The sequence below is a fragment of the Solanum pennellii genome, chromosome 3 (genome assembly GCF_001406875.1).
Source record: "Solanum pennellii chromosome 3, SPENNV200".
Classification (NCBI taxonomy): Eukaryota; Viridiplantae; Streptophyta; class Magnoliopsida; order Solanales; family Solanaceae; genus Solanum; species Solanum pennellii.
In genome coordinates, this window is record NC_028639.1 from 72,083,727 (window position 1) to 72,101,779 (window position 18,053).

The window sequence follows — 18,053 nt, forward strand, 5'->3', positions numbered from 1 at the left end:
TCTCTCTCTCTCTCTCTCTCTCTCTCTCTCTCTCTCTCTCTTTCTCTCTCTCTCTCTCTCTCTAATGTGCCCTCCGCACTCATGTTAAAATCAACTTTTTTCAAATTCTGAACTTGCTTTGATATTACTTTTCAGGCACATGAATTCATTGATGCGACAGCCATAGATGCTTTGGCAGTGTGCATCGGAAATGTTCATGGAAAATATCCTCCAAGTGGTCCAAATCTTAGACTTGATTTGCTGAAGGTCTAATGCATATATTCTCGCCCTCTTTTTGTTTCCTTTTCATCCTTTTGATTTAGGAGAAGAGTATTGACCTGGGAATTTTTAATATGGCAATCAATATAAACCATGAGGGAGGTCAATTACAATTCATATTGATGACTCCTGCTTTTTCTATGAAAAAACACTTGCGATGATTTGTGATGCTTAACGTTTTGTAACCTATTCATGTCACATTATATACTTGAAAATAAGAGTAGCAATTGTCCAACTTGTAGTACATCGACATTGATTTATAAAATTGCTCTGCTTTACTGATACATGCTCTGAAGAAAATCAAACATTTCTTTTTTTGAACGTAGATTTTTGTTGTATGTGATTATTCCAAAGTCACTGTGTAATTGTGATTGTTTTTTCAATCATGCATCAGTTGGAAACAAAACAATGTAGAAGAGTTCCTTGTGAAGTAACATCTCTCGAAAAATTGTTTTGGATCTGTATTTATGTGCCAAGTAAAGCTGCATCTGCTCCTAATTTAACTTGTACTCACTCATTTCTCCTCTTTTTTTTTGAGTACAGGACCTCTATGGCTTGTGTTCAAAGAAAGGAGTGCATGTTGTTCTTCATGGAGCTTCTGGGCTGTCAAAGGAAATAATAGAGGTATATTGAATTCTAACATCTTTGTATTGGTTCATTTAAGTGAAATAGATAAAGGGCAAGAGGGAAGTTGAACATGCTGAGTACAATATAAAATGGAGTTTAAAAGGGGTAATGGTGAAAAATCTCTCGGTGTTGAAGGTCTTATCTCTATCATTAATGTCTTGATTAAAGTAGAGTCTTAAGTGGAAATTAGGGGCCGTTATGGACCTTTGATGATTTGAGAACAACAACTATGCATCAGTCACAAACTAGTATAGATAGACATATAAATCCTAATACATCCATCTATGCTGTTCATTTCAAGATTTAATTCAGTTATCAATGAAGATTTCGTTTTGGACTTTGGTAGACAACTTGTCAAAATGTTATCCTTTTTACTGCTAGGATTAGATGATAGATAATCTGAGATTAATGTTCCATTTTACTCTCACTATGATGAACAGGAATGTATAAAGCTTGGTGTCAGAAAGTTCAATGTTAATACTGAAGTGCGCAAGGCTTATATGGATGCACTGAGTAGCCCCAATAAGAAGGATCTCATCAATGTCATGGCTTCTGCAAAAGAAGCCATGAAAGCAGTGATTGCTGAAAAGATGCGTCTGTTTGGCTCAGCAGGGAAAGCTTGCTAACATTTTAGTCCATGAAAATGCCCGGTAGATTATTATCTGATTTATCCGCCCTCGTTATCACAAATTAAATGTTCTGTTGATGCATCAGCCCTAGTATAGTAAGAATAACAAAGGTGCAAGTTGTAACACTAGATGGCTATGTTCACTACTTTTTTTTTTTTGGTTTTCTGTGTTTGATACCCATATTGGGTCAGCTTAAATTCGAATTTGCACTGGGACATCCCTTAACAAGGTGTCTTTGATTGATTCAATGTAAATGACACTAATTATCTTGTACTATAATAAAGGAGATAATAATCTTTCATGTTGATTACTTGCTAGACAGACAAAATTTTAACTTCTTAGGCATGGTTCTCTCAAGTGGCTGTATTAACCATGGCTAATTGATGCATAATTTAACTATTTTAACTTGCTGAACTATAGTAAATTGAGTTGATTTGATATAAAATATTTGAAATGAGTGTACGTGAAATCTTTCTTACGTAAAAAGTATGACATATCTCGTTAAAATATTTTGTCTCGAATATTATTTCTATTCAAAAGGATTGACGTAGTTGACTCTGCAAAAGGTAAAAAAAATTTAGAGAAATTGTGTATTAACGTTAATTGTTATTAGAGTAAATTAGGGAGTGTAATCCGCCACTAGTAAATAATTAATCTAGTTGATTTAATTGGATAAATACTGACGTATTAATATTTAGTGAAATTACCAGTTTGTCCTCGTACCACTTCTGTTTCTCTTTTATCTTGTCATCACCCCTCTTTCAGTGTTTATAGTTGTCATCAAAACTGAAAATCCTTAATTTTTACAGCAATGGCGGAACCCAAAATTATCGAACTCAACAATGGAAGCATGCAAGTCAAAGTCTCCAATTTGGGTTGCACTATTCTCTCCTTATCTGTGCCAGATAAAGATGGTACCTTTTTTTTTTTAAAAAAAAAAGACCTTCTTGATATATACATCATAAAAATTGGATCTTTCTTGTTTTCAATATTTTTATACTGATGTTTGATTGATTGAATTTTCTTAAAGGGAATTTGGGTGATGTGGTTCTTGGATTTGATACCCTCGAGCCATACCAGGCGAGTTGAATTCTATGTCAATTTTTATTTTTTCTAGGCTGGATCTTTGAACTGAATTTGCTGATCTTTTGATTTTTTTTTCTCTTAATTGATCAGAAAGGTTTAGCCCCATATTTTGGCTGCATTGTGGGTCGAGTGGCAAATAGGATTAAAGATGGGAAGTTTTCTCTGAATGGAGTTGATTACTCTTTACCCATCAATAGGCCCCCAAACAGTCTCCATGGTAAGATCTTGTATACTTTTCTCAACTCTTGTGAACAATTTTTATCCATTGGTAAGTCAATTGTGTTTAAATTACTGTTATTGTGTTGTATCCAAAATTTGATATTTATATGCTAGATCATCACTGATGATTCCCCATAACAAGGGTTCGAATGGAGGTTTTACTATATCTAATGAATTTACTTGTTTCACTAGATTTTTGGCTATATGATCTGCTTATGGGAAATCATACCCCATTGACAAAAAAAATTTCTATCAGAATTTTATAGTTCATTATTAGTGATTGACCTGGAAATTGACTTACATTGCTTTTCATAATAAGAACATTTTTAGCTTCATCAACGATGGATAGTTGTTGATGAATATTTGTGAGCTTTACCAATATCAGGAAGTTGAGTATTATGTTTCGGTATAGTGGATTACTATTATATTGCACTGGTAATTTCAGTAAGTATTGCACTAATAAGAAAGGGAATTTTCTGTGTACTGGAGACTTCTTCCAAAACAAAAAGCTATGTTATTTCCCTGTTATTGTTGGTGGATGGAAGTCTTTTGTAATTCAATGGCTTTTATTCTCTTTTGTCTGTACTCTTAATGCTACTATTTCTTCTCTTCAAAAGGCGGGCACAAGGGTTTTGACAAGGTTGTGTGGGAGGTTGCTGAACATAAGGAGGGTGAACATCCATCAGTTACCTTTAAGTATCATTGTCGTGATGGCGAGGAAGGTATTTTTCTCTTTTTCTTTCTAGCCATTCATCCTTGACTTATGAAGCAGGACTTCCTTTCTGATTTGCCTTGTATACAGGTTACCCGGGAGATCTTTCTGTTACTGCAACGTATACACTTACCTCTAAGACGACACTCAGACTTGACATGGAAGCTGTGCCTGCAAATAAGGCTACTCCTGTTAGTTTAGCTCAGCACACCTATTGGAACCTTGGTGGCCATAATTCAGGAGATATTCTCAACAACACAGCCCAAATATGGGCAAATCATATCACTCCTGTTGATCAGTACACGGTCCCAACTGGAGAAATAATGCCTGTTAAAGGCACTCCATTTGATTTCACCTCTGAAAAGCAGATTGGCCGTGATATCCAGCAGGTTGGCTTAGGGTATGACCATAATTATGTGCTAGACTGTGGAGACAAGAAAGATGGCTTGAAGCATGCTGCAAAAATCAAGGATCCTAAGAGTTCCAGAGTACTTGATTTATGGACCAATGCTCCTGGCATGCAGTTTTACACTGCAAACTATGTCGATGGAGTTGTTGGCAAAGGTGGAGCTGTTTATAACAAGCATGCTGGAGTCTGTTTAGAGACTCAAGGATTTCCAAATGCTATCAACACACCAAATTTTCCCTCTATTGTCGTTCAGCCTGGTGACAAGTACATACACAATATGGTGTATGAATTTTCAGTTGAATAGATTGTTTTAGGATTTCTTCTAGACCAAAATGAACCAGTAACGGTACTTCTGTTTAGCTTGTTAGTTCTGTGTCCTATTTGCAACCAATAAAGGTACACTTCTTCAAGATGAAAAACCTTGGTAGTATGAGTTGTGAGTATCAGTAGACTGTTTTAGGCTTTGTTTGAGTGAGTGACTTGTCAGTTTATTTGCTTCTCTCAGCTTTTTTTGTTTTGCAAGCTATTTTTTGGTTACATGGTAAACAATTTTTTACTCCAACTTGAAGTTAAGTTTTTCAAATACACTTTTAACTTTACTTCAAATACCTTTTTTGTTCAAAATCAATAATCAAGTGATGTTCAAATATGTGACTTAATGGGAAGGATTTTGATATAGAAAACACAAATATAGAGATTTAAGGATGTTCGTAGGTCTTTGCCACGAGATTTTCTTGTCATTGATTAACAAAATGTCAATTTTCATTTGTTTCACTACACTATTGCTCAGTATGTTTATATTGATCAATATCTTGTATAAATCGAATTAGCTCGAAGAGGAAACAGTAACAGATTATCTCATGTTCATCATACCTTAGATGAAGAACTCATCCACAGTTACTTGTATACTAACATGGAAGACACATATAACAGAGTTTTTTGACATGTAAGACAGATTTTCTGCCTCTTGCATGAGACCAGTTTGGCAAACTTGCGCTTGAATGTACATCTTTTCTACAGTGAGTCGAAACAGCTAGCCGCTAGAGTTCTTACTGAAAAAACAAACTCATCTTCATACCTTACATTCTGCTTTGCATTATCTCCTGGAAAATCTCCATATATAGAACAACAATATTGTTTCACAGCCATAAGGGCGACCAAATGAACTTGATGATAGTCATCTTTCAGGTGAAAGATTCACATAAAAGTCTATCCTCGAGGTGCCAATTCCAGTATAAGTAAGAGGGTCTTCGCCCCTTGATATATGCATTGACTTCAGTATCCCTAAAAAATATTTCACAACACATATCATGAACAAAAGTGCAACACAGCACTAAAATGTACATGACTAATGCAAGTTGCATAAAGAAATCCAGTTTCTTATTCAATCTTAGACAATTACCTGACTTAAGCATCTCACTTCGTCCGAATTAGTTCAAGGGGAATACTTTCCGCTGCATGCTACAGAAGAGGATGACAACTTTAGACACAGTACGTTTGTGCAACTATTGACACAGATGGAGATGCTCACCCATGATTTCAGAGTTTTGAAATTGGATTTCGAATGCACCTTCGATTGCTCTGACTGGAAGGTTATTACGAGGGTGACTTTGAACTCTATGGAAAAGGGACTGCACAGATGATTATATCAGTCACTATGCTACTAGTATAATAGCAAAAGAAGAAAAAAAGATTCAAATGCAAACACAAGGCAAGCAAGCACGTTAAAACAAATCAAACAGACTAATTACTACCCCTGGGTCATGGTTCTATTGAAAATTTCACCAATCTCTCAGAAAAATAGGAGCAACTTCTATGGATTGAAATACATCGGCTAACTCTCTTTTAGTTGATATCTAATTATCAGAAAATTTCCAGTAGATCTGCTTTGGTAACCCATGAGATAGAGGCCTGAACTCAGAAATACGAGCCGGGAAAATACACTCTTTCTTATGTATGGTCTAGCAGAGCAATTATAGATCTGGATTGACTCAATTGCAAGCATAATTTGGAATCCACAATTCTCTCTGCATTACATTTATGTACAATGTACAAATGAGATGAAACTCTTGAGAGGTCAGAACGGCGCCAGCAGATAAAATCTTGGGAATTTGCAAAGAACAAACATTAATTGGATCAAGCACATACCCAGCAAATATTGACGGACAAGTCAAAAGACGGGGAAGAATAATGTAGATGGGGAGAGTCATGCCTCGACATACATCTCCATCTGCTATCTAATAAACAGATAAGGTTTACACAATATCAATAAGAGGAATACGGTATAAAACTATTCATGGAAACACATGAGCAGTTACAAACCTGAGTTGTCTGTATCAGAGAGGATTCAGTTGCTATCTTTTCTCCAACCAAAATTGACTCCAGTCGGAGCAAGTGAATGTCAATGGATTGGATAGGAACAGCAGATGATTCAATAGTGAGCTCACCTTCAATAGGATCCGACAAAGAACATAGCGTGCACATTTTACCGCTTACCCTAAATCCCCCTATTCAGGATAAAAGTTGCAACCATTCAATCGTTATATTCTCTCCAACACATAATTCCGGATGCAAAGCATAAAAGAAAAAAACACAGCTTCTTCCAGGGTTGATTTAAAGTATCTTGGGATTTGAATATTACCCGTGTACTAAGATTAAGGACAAACAGAAATTCCTAATGCTTCTTATAATTCTTATTCTTGAAAATCCACATTTTTCAAATTCCAAAAAGCACACAGTTTTCTAGTATTTTTTTACTGCAAATACTTTTGATGCATCATTTTTCCTCCTCCTATGTATTGACTTGTACAAGTGGTAGAAAATGGAGAATAACCTGGACAGTGCGGCCACCCCATTTGGAATCGAATTCCCAAATAAAACTCAGAGCTTAACAGGCATTTTCTTATCCAGCAACAAACGCTAATTAAATATGACTTTAGATAGGAAATAAAGCATCTTGATACATGTTCATCTCTATCATAATCTACCACGTTCCTCGTTGGTTTGGGAATTACGACAAGCTTACTTAGAAGAGGTCTTCTTTCCTGATGTTTCTACCTACTTGTGGTAGGAACACAATCTGCGTCTACTCATTACTATCACTCCTCTCCTCCTGTTTCCTTTCTCTCCCATTCCCCCTCTTTTACTCTTCTTTGCCATTCTTTCAACTCAAAATAAAAAAAGAAGAAGCTGGTATTCAATAATAAAGGTTACAAACCTTCTCTCCCAATTGTATCTAAGTTTAGATACAAACACAAAATCTGCTTTCCTATTGATAGATGATTTTTTCTGAAAACTCCTATTCATAGATGAATTTTCTAATCTATAACAAGTGAAACTGATTATTTACCAGGAAAAAAAAAAACAAGTAAGAACCTGATTTTAGCTCTGGAAGTAGTGAATGCCTCTGTGTGTCCTGGGTCATATAAAAGATGACCATTTCAGGAGAAATGGGTTTCTCTGGAAGATTCTCTGAATTAGGCATTTTAGGAACACAGATTTAGTGCTCTTCATGTATTGAAATATTAGATGACCCACAAAAAAGAGAGGGAATAAAGTGAGATCAGACCCAGACCCTTTTCGCTTTCAATTATGAACTCCATTGTGGCAGATAGAGACTTGTGTAAGTATCCTCTTGAAATGTCTACAGATACCAGATACTACATTGAAATATAACAGACATCAAAAACAAGAAAACTGATACAGGTTGATAACATATAGGACACAGAAAATTCTTGTCGGAATGTACCTGAATGCTAATATCCCCACCATGATATGTTTCGTAAAATTTTTCCAAAGGTTTTTCTCCTGGATCTTTCAACCAGAAGGAAAATGGGATCTAGACAACAAGAAGAAGAATCAAGAACTGATATAGAATAAACAAATTAAAAAACAGCCACTCTGAGTGACTCAAGAAAAGTAGTTTATAAGCAAACTAGAGCCATGTAGAATATAGGAGAATGAAAGAGTTGCACTCCACTCTTCAAGTGTAATATTCTGAAGATTCCTTCTTCCCTTTCACAGATTCCTTTGAAGCAATTTTTCACTCTCAGAACCCAAATCTCCTCAAGATGGTAAGCTGATACAAGTATCAACAATGATATAAAATACTATGGTCCTGCGTAGCTGGTAGGGGAGGAGTTGATATGATTTCTCCTGATTCCAGTAACATTTTTGTTTTTCTGCGCCCAATAATTTAACATAACTAAGAATGATAACAATTTCTTTGAGTAAAAGGTTTTAACATGAAATCCCAACAACTGACTTCTAAATACTCAACTAAAGGAGCAAGTAAAGGGATTTATTTTCTTTTTTTTTTTGGATGGGATGTTGGGGCAAAGGAACGGATGGAGGGATCTTTCCTATCATCCAGCTCACCCAAATATCAGTAGTCTATTCTTAAAAAGTGTACAACTAGAGAAAAGAAAAGCCATGATAGATTGGATCAGATCATAACCCAGTACCACAATAATTTTCATACACTCTTGTACCAATGCTGACTTCTCTTTTCTCTTTTCCATAATTCCTCTCTTCCACTGGTTCTCATACAAGCAATATGCAGGATGTCAACGAAGTTTTTACTTTGAGGGGGAAACTCAAACCTTGGCATGTGCTACCAAATAGGAAGTCTTTTAGCAAAAAAATACAAAAAATCATGAATTGAAGAAGAATAAAACAACAAAATTTTACCATAACTAAACTCTAAAAACATACCTCTGTAGAACCTGAGCTGATCCTACCAGATTTTAGGACCTCAACCGTCTTATTCCTACATTTCCCCAGAAAATCAGGTGAGTATCAACAAATTACAAAAATCAAAATGCTTTTACAATAAAATGTTAACAACAGAATCAATTAAAGTGAACAAAAACATGTCTCCTAGAAGATTGTCCACGATTGCATTCTTGTACAACAAACAATACGGGCAAGTTGAAGGAAAAAGAAAAGTTTTGATTTTTTGTGTGGCATATGTAAACAGACTAAAAATAATGCATGAATTGTTGAAGCATCTTTTTTTCCTAGTCACGAACGATAAAATGAGAGAGGGAAATAAAGGATGAAACCGTGTAGATATTCCATTTGACATAATTAACTTAAATGAGTATGTTGTATAGGTCAAGTGCAAATCGAATGCTCTTCCTAAGCCACAATTGCTTGACAGCCTCCCACAAATATACAGGCGGTCCGGAGCATGAATTAATCAAGCAGTTAAAACTTAAAGTGAATTTGAAGCATGCTTACAGAATTGTTATAGGCTTGATAACACCATAAAAAGATTCAATAACACCAGCTGATCCTCCTCGAACCTGAATGTCGACTTTAAACATAGAGTAAGCTAGAGCATAGAACTGGACTACTTCAATTTCTACACCTATTTTAAATGGAAGGATCAAACAAAATATATGAGATATAAGTACCTGCAAGTTGACTGAAGCGTTGACTTTGAGTCGAATGCCTTGATGGGAAATGGAAGAAGAGAGCTTCGTTACGATTTTCCCTTCCACTGGTTCCTACAATTGCAGTTTATTCATTACGAATACGTGAGTAACAGTAGAATACTTCCTCTTTATGATAATTTGCATAATATAGACAGATACAATCAGTTCAGTTTTCAAGTACATTAGGGCGATAAATGCGGTTGGATCGCGAAAGTTTGATCTCTACTGACATGACGATGAAGACGGCAAAAAGGAACAAAGCTGCTAAGAGCCAAAAAACCTCCGGGAGTTTTCGCCGGATTTGTCGCCGGGATTTTATTTGCACCGGGCGGATCAGCCGAAACCCGATAACCCCCACGAATATTACTCTCAGCTAGGAAGAGTATCAAACTTGAATTTTTATTTTATTTACTTTAATATAATATCAAAGCTTGAGTTACAGTTCGAATTGAAATTAATAGTAATTAAAAAATTGATTCAAGGTAAATCAATAACTAACATGTTAATTTGTGAGTTAATAAGTTAAAAGTTTATTAAATCAGGAAATATATATCAATATATTATATCACCTGTATTGTTCGTCATATTACGTTAAAAGTTAATTTAATTAATTTTTAAAGTTAAATTAGATCACATTAATTCGATAATTTAAATAAAAAAAATTAGATATTCTAAAACTATATGAAAAGTACTACAAATTGTAATTTTTAACATATCAATATGATGAAAAAATACATCTTAAAATGTTAGTCAAAATTTTAATAATTTGACTCTAAAAATAAAAACAGTGACAAACAATACGAAACAGAGGAAATAGTAATAATAATATATTTCACGTAAGTCATTTGTTCTTGTTAATTTGTTACTATTTTCATTAATTGAATTATTCGTAAATGTGAAATACCATTAGTTTAAATATTGCAGTCACTTGACAAACTTTTAGATCCATCAGCGTTCGATCAATGGTGCACCGAGGTTCGTTAGTAAAATGCCAGTTAAAGTAAATGAAATTCTAAAATATCTGACTTAATCGATGATGCACCTACGAAAACTACAAAATAACAACTTTTAATTGACAATGTTTCACAATGACCTTATTAAATTATAGTAATAGTCATATTCCTTGAAATTCATTTGCACTTTTATTAATAAACTTGTTACGAAATTTGAATAATATTATCGTCTTTAATGTCGCTAATATTAGTATTTTAATAATGTTATTATAATCATATCCAAATTAACTACTCCCAAATCTCAAATATATCTCAAAAACCCATATCCACATGAATAACACGAATCGAAACAATCCTTAAATATATATTTTTTAAATAGCTCCTAAAATCATATGCAGTAATATTTGTGACCAAAAATAAAATTATGTAATCATATTCAAACATTATAATTTTCTAAATAAAAGCTTGGGGAAAAAGTGAACAATGTTATATTTGGTTGAAGACTTTGTTTTGTTTCTTTTCTCTTTAATTTTCAAGATTACAATGACGACGTGGCATGTTCTAAATGGTTCAGGTGACGACCACTGACGTGGCAATTGAAACACACGATAAGAGCTCTACATTCCCCGTCTTCTTCGACTCCTTCACCGGAATTTACCTAACGACCGCTGACGAAAATCTCCGACCTCCATTAAAGGATCTAAATTCAGCTAGGAGATGAGAAATCGAAAATCACGAAGGATAACATTCGTTCTACTATGCCTCGCTCTTCTTCCAATTTCTACACTCGGCCGCCAATTGGTGCTTGTCCTCTCTCAGGAAGACCTTAAAGAAGCAGCCGCTGATTCTATAAACCTCGTCGATGACCCGTCGGATACTGGATTCGATGATTTTATCGACTCCGAAGCTAAGCCGGATTATGTGCTTGATCCGGGTTCATGGAGCCCGATTTTCGAGCCCGCTACTGCGCCGCAAGTTCACCTTGAACATGAAGGCGAATACTACTCTTCGGTTAGTAAGATAGTTAAGGCATATAGTAGAGGCGATGAAAGGGCGATGGAGAAGGCGGCTTCTGAGATCGAGGCGGCTGCCTCAGCTGGCCACCCCCACGCGCAGTCTATTTTGGGCTTTCTGTATGGGATGGGGATTGGAAGAGAGAGGAGCAAAGCTAAGTCTTTTCTGTACCACCATTTTGCTGCCGAAGGCGGTAATATGCAATCCAAAATGGCACTTGCTTATACTTATTCTCGCCAAGAGGTGAGTTTTTCGTTCCTCATCTTTTATCAACCTGAGAATGGGAAGCGTTTAGGATTGCTCACATTTTGTCTGTATTATGCAAAAACCCTGCTTTTGTGCTTGTGAAACATTTTATGTTACTGGTGCGTAGTGAGCTATGGAGCTTTAATTTGTTTTTGGTTCTTGATTGTCGAGAAAAAAAAAACCTGGTATTTTTCCTCAGGGAAGATTGTGAATTTTGTGTTGTGAGATCATAAATTGGATTTGGCTTCTTGTTTGCGAGGTGATGTGTAAAAAAGAAAGAAAAAGAGATGTCTGGTGAATTTGGAGCTCTAATGTTGGATGCATGAAATTGCATTTATATACTAACATTCTTATGATTTGAGTCTGGGTTGTTCTATTCTTTTTTTGTTGCAAGATTATATTTTCTCATCTATGCTGATTGTTTGTTTGATCGCAGATGCATGATAAAGCTGTGAAATTGTATGCCGAATTGGCAGAGGTAGCCATTAACAGTTTCCTGATATCAAAGGACTCACCTGTGATTGAACCAGTGAGGATACACAGCGGAGCAGAGGAAAATAAGGAAGCGTTGAGGAAGTCCCGAGGCGAGGAGGATGAGGACTTCCAGATTTTGGAATACCAGGCACAAAAAGGGAATGCCGGTGCAATGTATAAAATTGGGATATTCTACTACTTTGGATTAAGGGGAGTACGGCGTGATCACACCAAGGCGTTAACATGGTTTCTGAAGGCAGTGGAGAAGGGTGAGGCGAGATCTATGGAACTTCTTGGGGAAATATATGCAAGAGGAGCTGGAGTTGAAAGGAACTTTAGCAAGGCATTGGAGTGGCTTACTCTTGCATCCAGGCAGCAACTTTATTCTGCTTACAATGGTTTGGGCTATCTCTATGTCAAAGGATATGGAGTGGAAAAGAACTACACTAAGGTAAAATTCTGTTCATTCGTTGCTGTTTCTGGACAAGGTAAATGCACAGAGATTTTTCATCTTTTACTCCCCATATAAATAATAGCGCAAACTTGGATCTCCTTTTCTCTATCCATGTGCTTACCTTTAGCTTTTAACACTATATTGTTCTTAGTACACTAGTATGTTCATTTTCATGTGCTTGCTGCACGCATCAAATCACCTCTTTAGATCACTGATTTTTCTCATGAAAAGAGGATTAATCTTTTAGTTTAAGCTTCAGTAGTTAGATTCTTGGTGTAGACTCTATTGAAAAAGTTATCTAGGATTCAATTGACATACTGGTTGCTCTCTGTTGCAGGCAAAAGAGTATTTTGAGAAGGCTGCAGACAATGGAGAGGCTGGTGGTTTCTACAACCTCGGAGTAATGTATCTTAAAGGAATTGGGGTGAAGAGGGATGTGAAAATAGCGTCCAAATACTTCATTACAGCTTTTGATGCTGGTCAACCAAAAGCATTTTATCAACTGGCAAAAATGTTCCATACTGGTGTAGGTCTTAAGAAGAATGTTCCACTGGTGAGTCAAATGTAGTTGGTTATCTACTCGTTCTTATACTGGGATTATTGACCTTATATTAGTTTCTTATATTTTACTTTGTCATGAATGAATTTGTTTGTTGGTTTATCTTTCTTTCCTATATGCTGCCTGAGTTGCAACACCATACAAGACTTGTTTGCTTTATGGCACTTGTCCAAAAGAAAGAACAACACAGGTGTGCCTTATGTTTGGTGGCTAATTGTACTAAATGACCTTATTTAGAAACTGGCTTCAAATCCCGAAGTAGAATCTCTTAGCCATGTATTTATTGTGGCCATTTTGACGAGAATTGCTTGATAGAGTGGAGTAGAAAAATATTGTCTCCAATCCAATTTATATGTAACTTCTCGTTTTTGGACCTTCCAAAATAGTTGATAATTTGATATCAGTATATTAATAATGTTTTGGTACAACTATGACAACTTCCTAGAATCTTATTTCATTCAAAACTCAATTAGCTAAAACTTTGATGTGAGGCTTTCTATATGAAACTAGGGGTTGTTTGGTAGAGGGTATTAGAAAAAATTAACACATGCATTAGCTTTGTGTATTAGTAGTACCTTGTTTGGTACACTTTTTCAGCCTGTATATTACTAATGCATACATTAGTTATGCACTCAATTGTGTATTGAAGCATGTATTACTAATACATGGATTTCCACTGTATTAGTACAGCAAGGTTTTTAATGCACACATTAGCATGGTTAAAGACACAATTGTCCCTCAAAACCTATTTTTGTAAATAAATATCTTTTTAGAAATTATGCAATGCATGCTATTTTTAATACATCAAACCAAACCCAAACAATGCTTAAGAAATAATTTATGTATGACTAAGCAAGCATGACTAATACCAACATTACTAGTACACTCTACTCAATATTATCCTTATACATCCTACCAAACGACCCCTAACTATATATCATTTATGTTAATATTTTCTTCTATTACTAATCTACTACTATTATTACTATGATGATAATAATATAATGAACAATTAAAGTAAATTCTTAAAATCTATGTCCTATCAAAACAGTCATATAAAATGGAATGTACCGAGTAATTGTTCTCTACTGGGATATATCCCGTCATATCTTTTCTACATTTTTTTTGTTAAGAGGAGAATGGAGATAGTCTTGTATAGAGTCGTCGATAGATTTTGTTAAGGTGCAAACGCACATAACCTTCAAGTCCATTCTCCTTCATCTAATATTAATTAAAAAGTATGGAGGTTCTTTAGAAATGTTGATTGAACTTTTTTCCCTTTATTAAAAAATTCTACAATAGATAAAACTGTCATTTACTATTTTCCTCAAATAATTGTCATTTAATTATCATCCTAATATTTAGGACTTTGAAATTGATTAAAAGTATAGCTATTAATCTTTACCTATTTGTAATAGGTAAGAACTCTTTAAGGTTGACTAAAATTTTGCTTCTTATTTGAACAATATAATAAATCCTAACATTCAACCCTTTTTCTTTCGTTTTTAAAATTGGGGGGTAGGGGAAAGGAAAACGAGGAAGGGATTACAATGTGGGGAATCAAACCCTCGCCAACAAGGTGGGAGTTTATGTAACCAACCAACTGTGCTACTAAGATTCTCCCTAACATTAACGACTTCAAAATCTATAACAAAATGAACAAAGAATTAAAGGAATTACAAATATTAAAAAAGAGGTTCATGTTCTCTTAAATAACTTTTTAACCTTCCTATATGAAATTCTTATCACCTACATAGATATAACATTTATTTTAAAGTCAATGTCTATTTTTAATAATTTGTACTTCTTGTATATAGATTTATTGATTGACGCGAGATACTCATGCAAAGCGTGTGCACTAAACTAAACTTGGAAATAGGAGAGAAGCATGATATAATAATTGCTGAAGCTTTTATGTTCACAGTGATAAATTCTAAGTGTTTTTATCTTCAAGTTGCATAAAATTATCTTGAAGGATGATTTATTTTTCGTTTTTTCCCTTTTATGGTCCTTCCTCCTTTTCACATGTCGTCCGTTATTTCAATTTTCAGGCATCTTCCTTGTACAAACTAGTTGCAGAACGTGGACCATGGAGTTCTTTGTCTAGATGGGCATTAGAGTCGTATTTGAGAGGAGATGTGGGCAGGGCTTTCCTTCTATATTCAAGAATGGCAGAGTTAGGATATGAGATTGCGCAAAGTAATGCTGCATGGATCCTTGACAAATATGGAGAAAGAAGCATGTGTTTGGGAGAATCTGGAATTTGCAGTGATGAAGAGAGGCATCAACGCTCGCATGCCTTGTGGTGGCAAGCTTCAGAGCAGGGTAATGAACATGCTGCGTTGCTTATTGGAGATGCATATTACTATGGTCGGGTATGTTGTTTTAAACTTAGTAGAAGTAGCCTGAAGTTGTTTATCTTATTCTAATAATAACCTCTTCACATATTAGTATGGGGTATGTTAGTTTACATCCTGTAGTAGTAGTAGTAGCAGCCTTAAGTAAGTTTATCTTTATTGTGATCTCTTCTTTCCTTGGCTTGAATTGCACATTATTGAAGTGATGGAATACTATTCATCTGCTTTTTATAGGGTACTGAGCGGGACTATGACCGTGCAGCTGAGGCATATATGCATGCAAAATCACAATCTAATGCCCAAGCTATGTTTAATCTGGGTTACATGCATGAGCATGGCCAGGGACTACCATTTGATCTTCATCTTGCCAAGCGTTATTATGATCAAGCATTGGAAGTTGATCATGCGGCAAAGTTGCCTGTAACATTGGCCCTTGGAAGCTTGTGGATAAGGAAAAACTACGCCAATGGTATCCTGGTAAATGTTTACTTCATTTCTCTCACTCTGCATACAAATACATGTACACATGCATACACATACTTGATCGTTCATTTTGTGTTTCAGTAACTCTAGCCACTTCGAACTAGTAAATTTGTTGGATGATCCCTTATTTCCCCAGTCTAAACTGTGACAAAGAGAAGACTAATCACTTAATGCCCAAAAAGGAAACTGGGGGTCTTTTGAAGATGTAGAAATGAGTTTTACAGTTAAGGAGTAGTCTTCAATCCCTTATTTATTTTTGGTACACCTATGTAGTTCCGGGTTGTATAGAGGATTGGATGTCTTTCATAGAGAACCATATATGGTTGTAGGTTCTTTGCTTTTGGTATACTTGTATACAGCCGATTTTGGCCTTGTGATAAGTGAAACCATTTACCTGATAAAAACAGAAGTCCTAAAGGGGTCACCACTACTTAGGCATTGAAATATGAGGCCTCTCTGATTGTCAGAGGGACCTTGCTTTTGGCATTTGCAGAATATAATTGGATTCCCTAGGAGTATAAAAGAACCTCGAGTCGTATTGCACCAGAGTTTGTTACCTTCCTCAAAAAAAGATATTGAACCAGAGTTTGCAGGAGCTATCAGATGTAGTCCATTTACCATATTAGCTTACTGGGGAATGGTGGTCCTAATAATCTTCCTAACTGAGCTCTGCATGTCTATGAGTGTGGATGAACTGCATGTAATACAGTAGACATTTAGAGTGGAAAGAAGAAAAAGCACAATCCAAATCCTAAACAACTATAGGGTAAGAAGAACTCGTACTTATATTGAAATTTAGAAGCACGTGAGTTGGAGGAGTGATAGTGTTAAAACGTGGTACAGTACTCTGGTTTGACGTATTTGAGGCTTCCATGGGACTCTTATGATGCTTCAAACAGAGTGTCGTTGCCATGTCAGAACCAAAGTTAACAAAATTGACAGCAATGGTAAAATCTGGATTGTGGAAGTTGTCGGAGATTGTGAGCATAGGAATAACAATGTGGAAAGATATCCTCAATGTCATGGTGTTACAAAGAGACATGATGTGCAACTGGACAGGGTTGTAAAGTAGGCTAGGATTAGGGACTTGGGATATTTAGAAGAGACTCATAGATACCACTGAGAGTACAAAGATGTTGCCGAAAGAAGTAGTTGAGATCAGATGAGCTGAATATAGTCCAACATCACCAGAGCCTGACTTCTGTGCTCTACTAGTATATGTAATAAGAGTCGGTCAAAAGAGTACCATTTGAACTCTTTTCATTGCAAACGCCCTTTTATTGCCCCCTTGCTTGCATAATGGAGGGGCTGTAGTAACTGGTCCTCAATTGGACATTAAAAAATAGTAGAAATATTATATTTTCTCTTTTTAAATTGATATTTCGATTGATAAAGGCCCTTTTTTGTTATTTTCTTTTTTATAGGTTAACTTAATTGATTCCTTACCAGAAATTTACCCCAAAGTGGAAGCATGGGTGGAAGATGTCCTAATGGAAGAAGGAAATGCAACGATTCTCACCCTCTTTGTATGCCTTCTAACGGTACTTTACCTACGCGAGCGGCAGCGTAGGCATGTTGCTGCTGCTGCTGGAGAGGTCGCGTTCCCTCATCAACTTGGGGAGCAAGGTGTGCCTGTAATCCATTAATATGTTTCCAGATAGCGGAAGAGTAAGATTCTTTTGCAGAAAAAATATGTAGAAATTTTTTCTTGTTTTCGTCATAGAGAAATGCCCTTTTGTTTTGGGCAATGTTATATATTTGTCATACACACTGACTAAATAGAATGGAGTGGAGTATTGTCACATCATGATTTCGCTTTTGCTCATTTTTAGTATAGCTTTCGATACTTTCACTATATCCTTGTTGTAGCTTATTCAAGTATTGCTCATTCAACTTACAGTACCCAAAAAAAAAAAAATTGACTCACTCCCATCTTAATTAAGAGCATGATTGGCCAATCGGTTGGGAATTTCCTTCATTGTTTTTATTGTCATGGGAAATTATTTTTACAGTAGTAATTATGGTGAAAAATTGTCGTATGACATCTAACATTCACATGGCATGACATCTGGTATTCACATGGCATTTAACAACTTCCGTCAATAAGAAAGGTATTTATGACCCAATAGTATGAC

General features: G+C 35.6%; 4 protein-coding genes across 6 annotated transcripts in view; 3 read left to right on the top strand and 1 right to left on the bottom strand.

Moving 5' to 3' along the window:
* Positions 1-1,821, top strand: part of LOC107014460 — a 20,111-nt gene extending 18,290 nt beyond the window's left edge. Inside the window, exons 40-42 of the mRNA XM_015214378.2 lie at positions 136-246; positions 802-882; positions 1,326-1,821. Of these exons, the coding sequence (XP_015069864.1) occupies positions 136-246; positions 802-882; positions 1,326-1,511 (378 nt within the window). The 3' untranslated portion in view covers positions 1,512-1,821. The remainder of the gene's footprint in view (positions 1-135; positions 247-801; positions 883-1,325) is intronic.
* A 447-nt stretch (positions 1,822-2,268) lies between these two features.
* Positions 2,269-4,477, top strand: LOC107012293 (aldose 1-epimerase). The gene is made up of 5 exons (XM_015212095.2): positions 2,269-2,428; positions 2,545-2,594; positions 2,691-2,817; positions 3,437-3,541; positions 3,622-4,477. Exons 1-5 carry the CDS (start codon positions 2,326-2,328, stop codon positions 4,242-4,244), a joined length of 1,008 nt encoding a protein of 335 aa, XP_015067581.1. The 5' UTR covers positions 2,269-2,325; the 3' UTR covers positions 4,245-4,477.
* Positions 4,478-4,734: 257 nt separating this feature from the next.
* Positions 4,735-9,774, bottom strand: LOC107012449 (Down syndrome critical region protein 3). 3 transcript variants are annotated; one of them, XM_015212302.2, is made up of 12 exons: positions 9,560-9,774; positions 9,358-9,450; positions 9,182-9,246; positions 8,654-8,708; positions 7,689-7,778; positions 7,515-7,599; positions 7,316-7,411; positions 6,263-6,447; positions 6,089-6,177; positions 5,472-5,571; positions 5,343-5,401; positions 4,735-5,224 (listed from the first exon to the last, which is right to left on the bottom strand). In XM_015212302.2, exons 1-11 carry the CDS (start codon positions 9,608-9,610, stop codon positions 5,357-5,359), a joined length of 954 nt encoding a protein of 317 aa, XP_015067788.1. In that variant the 5' UTR covers positions 9,611-9,774; the 3' UTR covers positions 4,735-5,224; positions 5,343-5,356. The 3 variants fall into 3 exon arrangements, with proteins under 3 accessions (XP_015067788.1, XP_027771760.1, XP_027771761.1); XM_027915959.1 differs by having other exon boundaries at positions 7,509-7,599; XM_027915960.1 differs by lacking the exon at positions 6,089-6,177 and having other exon boundaries at positions 7,509-7,599.
* A 1,041-nt stretch (positions 9,775-10,815) lies between these two features.
* LOC107014793 (ERAD-associated E3 ubiquitin-protein ligase component HRD3A) lies at positions 10,816-17,773 on the top strand. The gene is made up of 6 exons (XM_015214880.1): positions 10,816-11,588; positions 12,028-12,516; positions 12,857-13,072; positions 15,130-15,453; positions 15,670-15,912; positions 17,343-17,773. The coding sequence occupies exons 1-6, from the start codon at positions 11,049-11,051 to the stop codon at positions 17,562-17,564; spliced, it is 2,034 nt and encodes a 677-aa protein (XP_015070366.1). The 5' UTR covers positions 10,816-11,048; the 3' UTR covers positions 17,565-17,773.
* Positions 17,774-18,053: the final 280 nt, after the last annotated feature.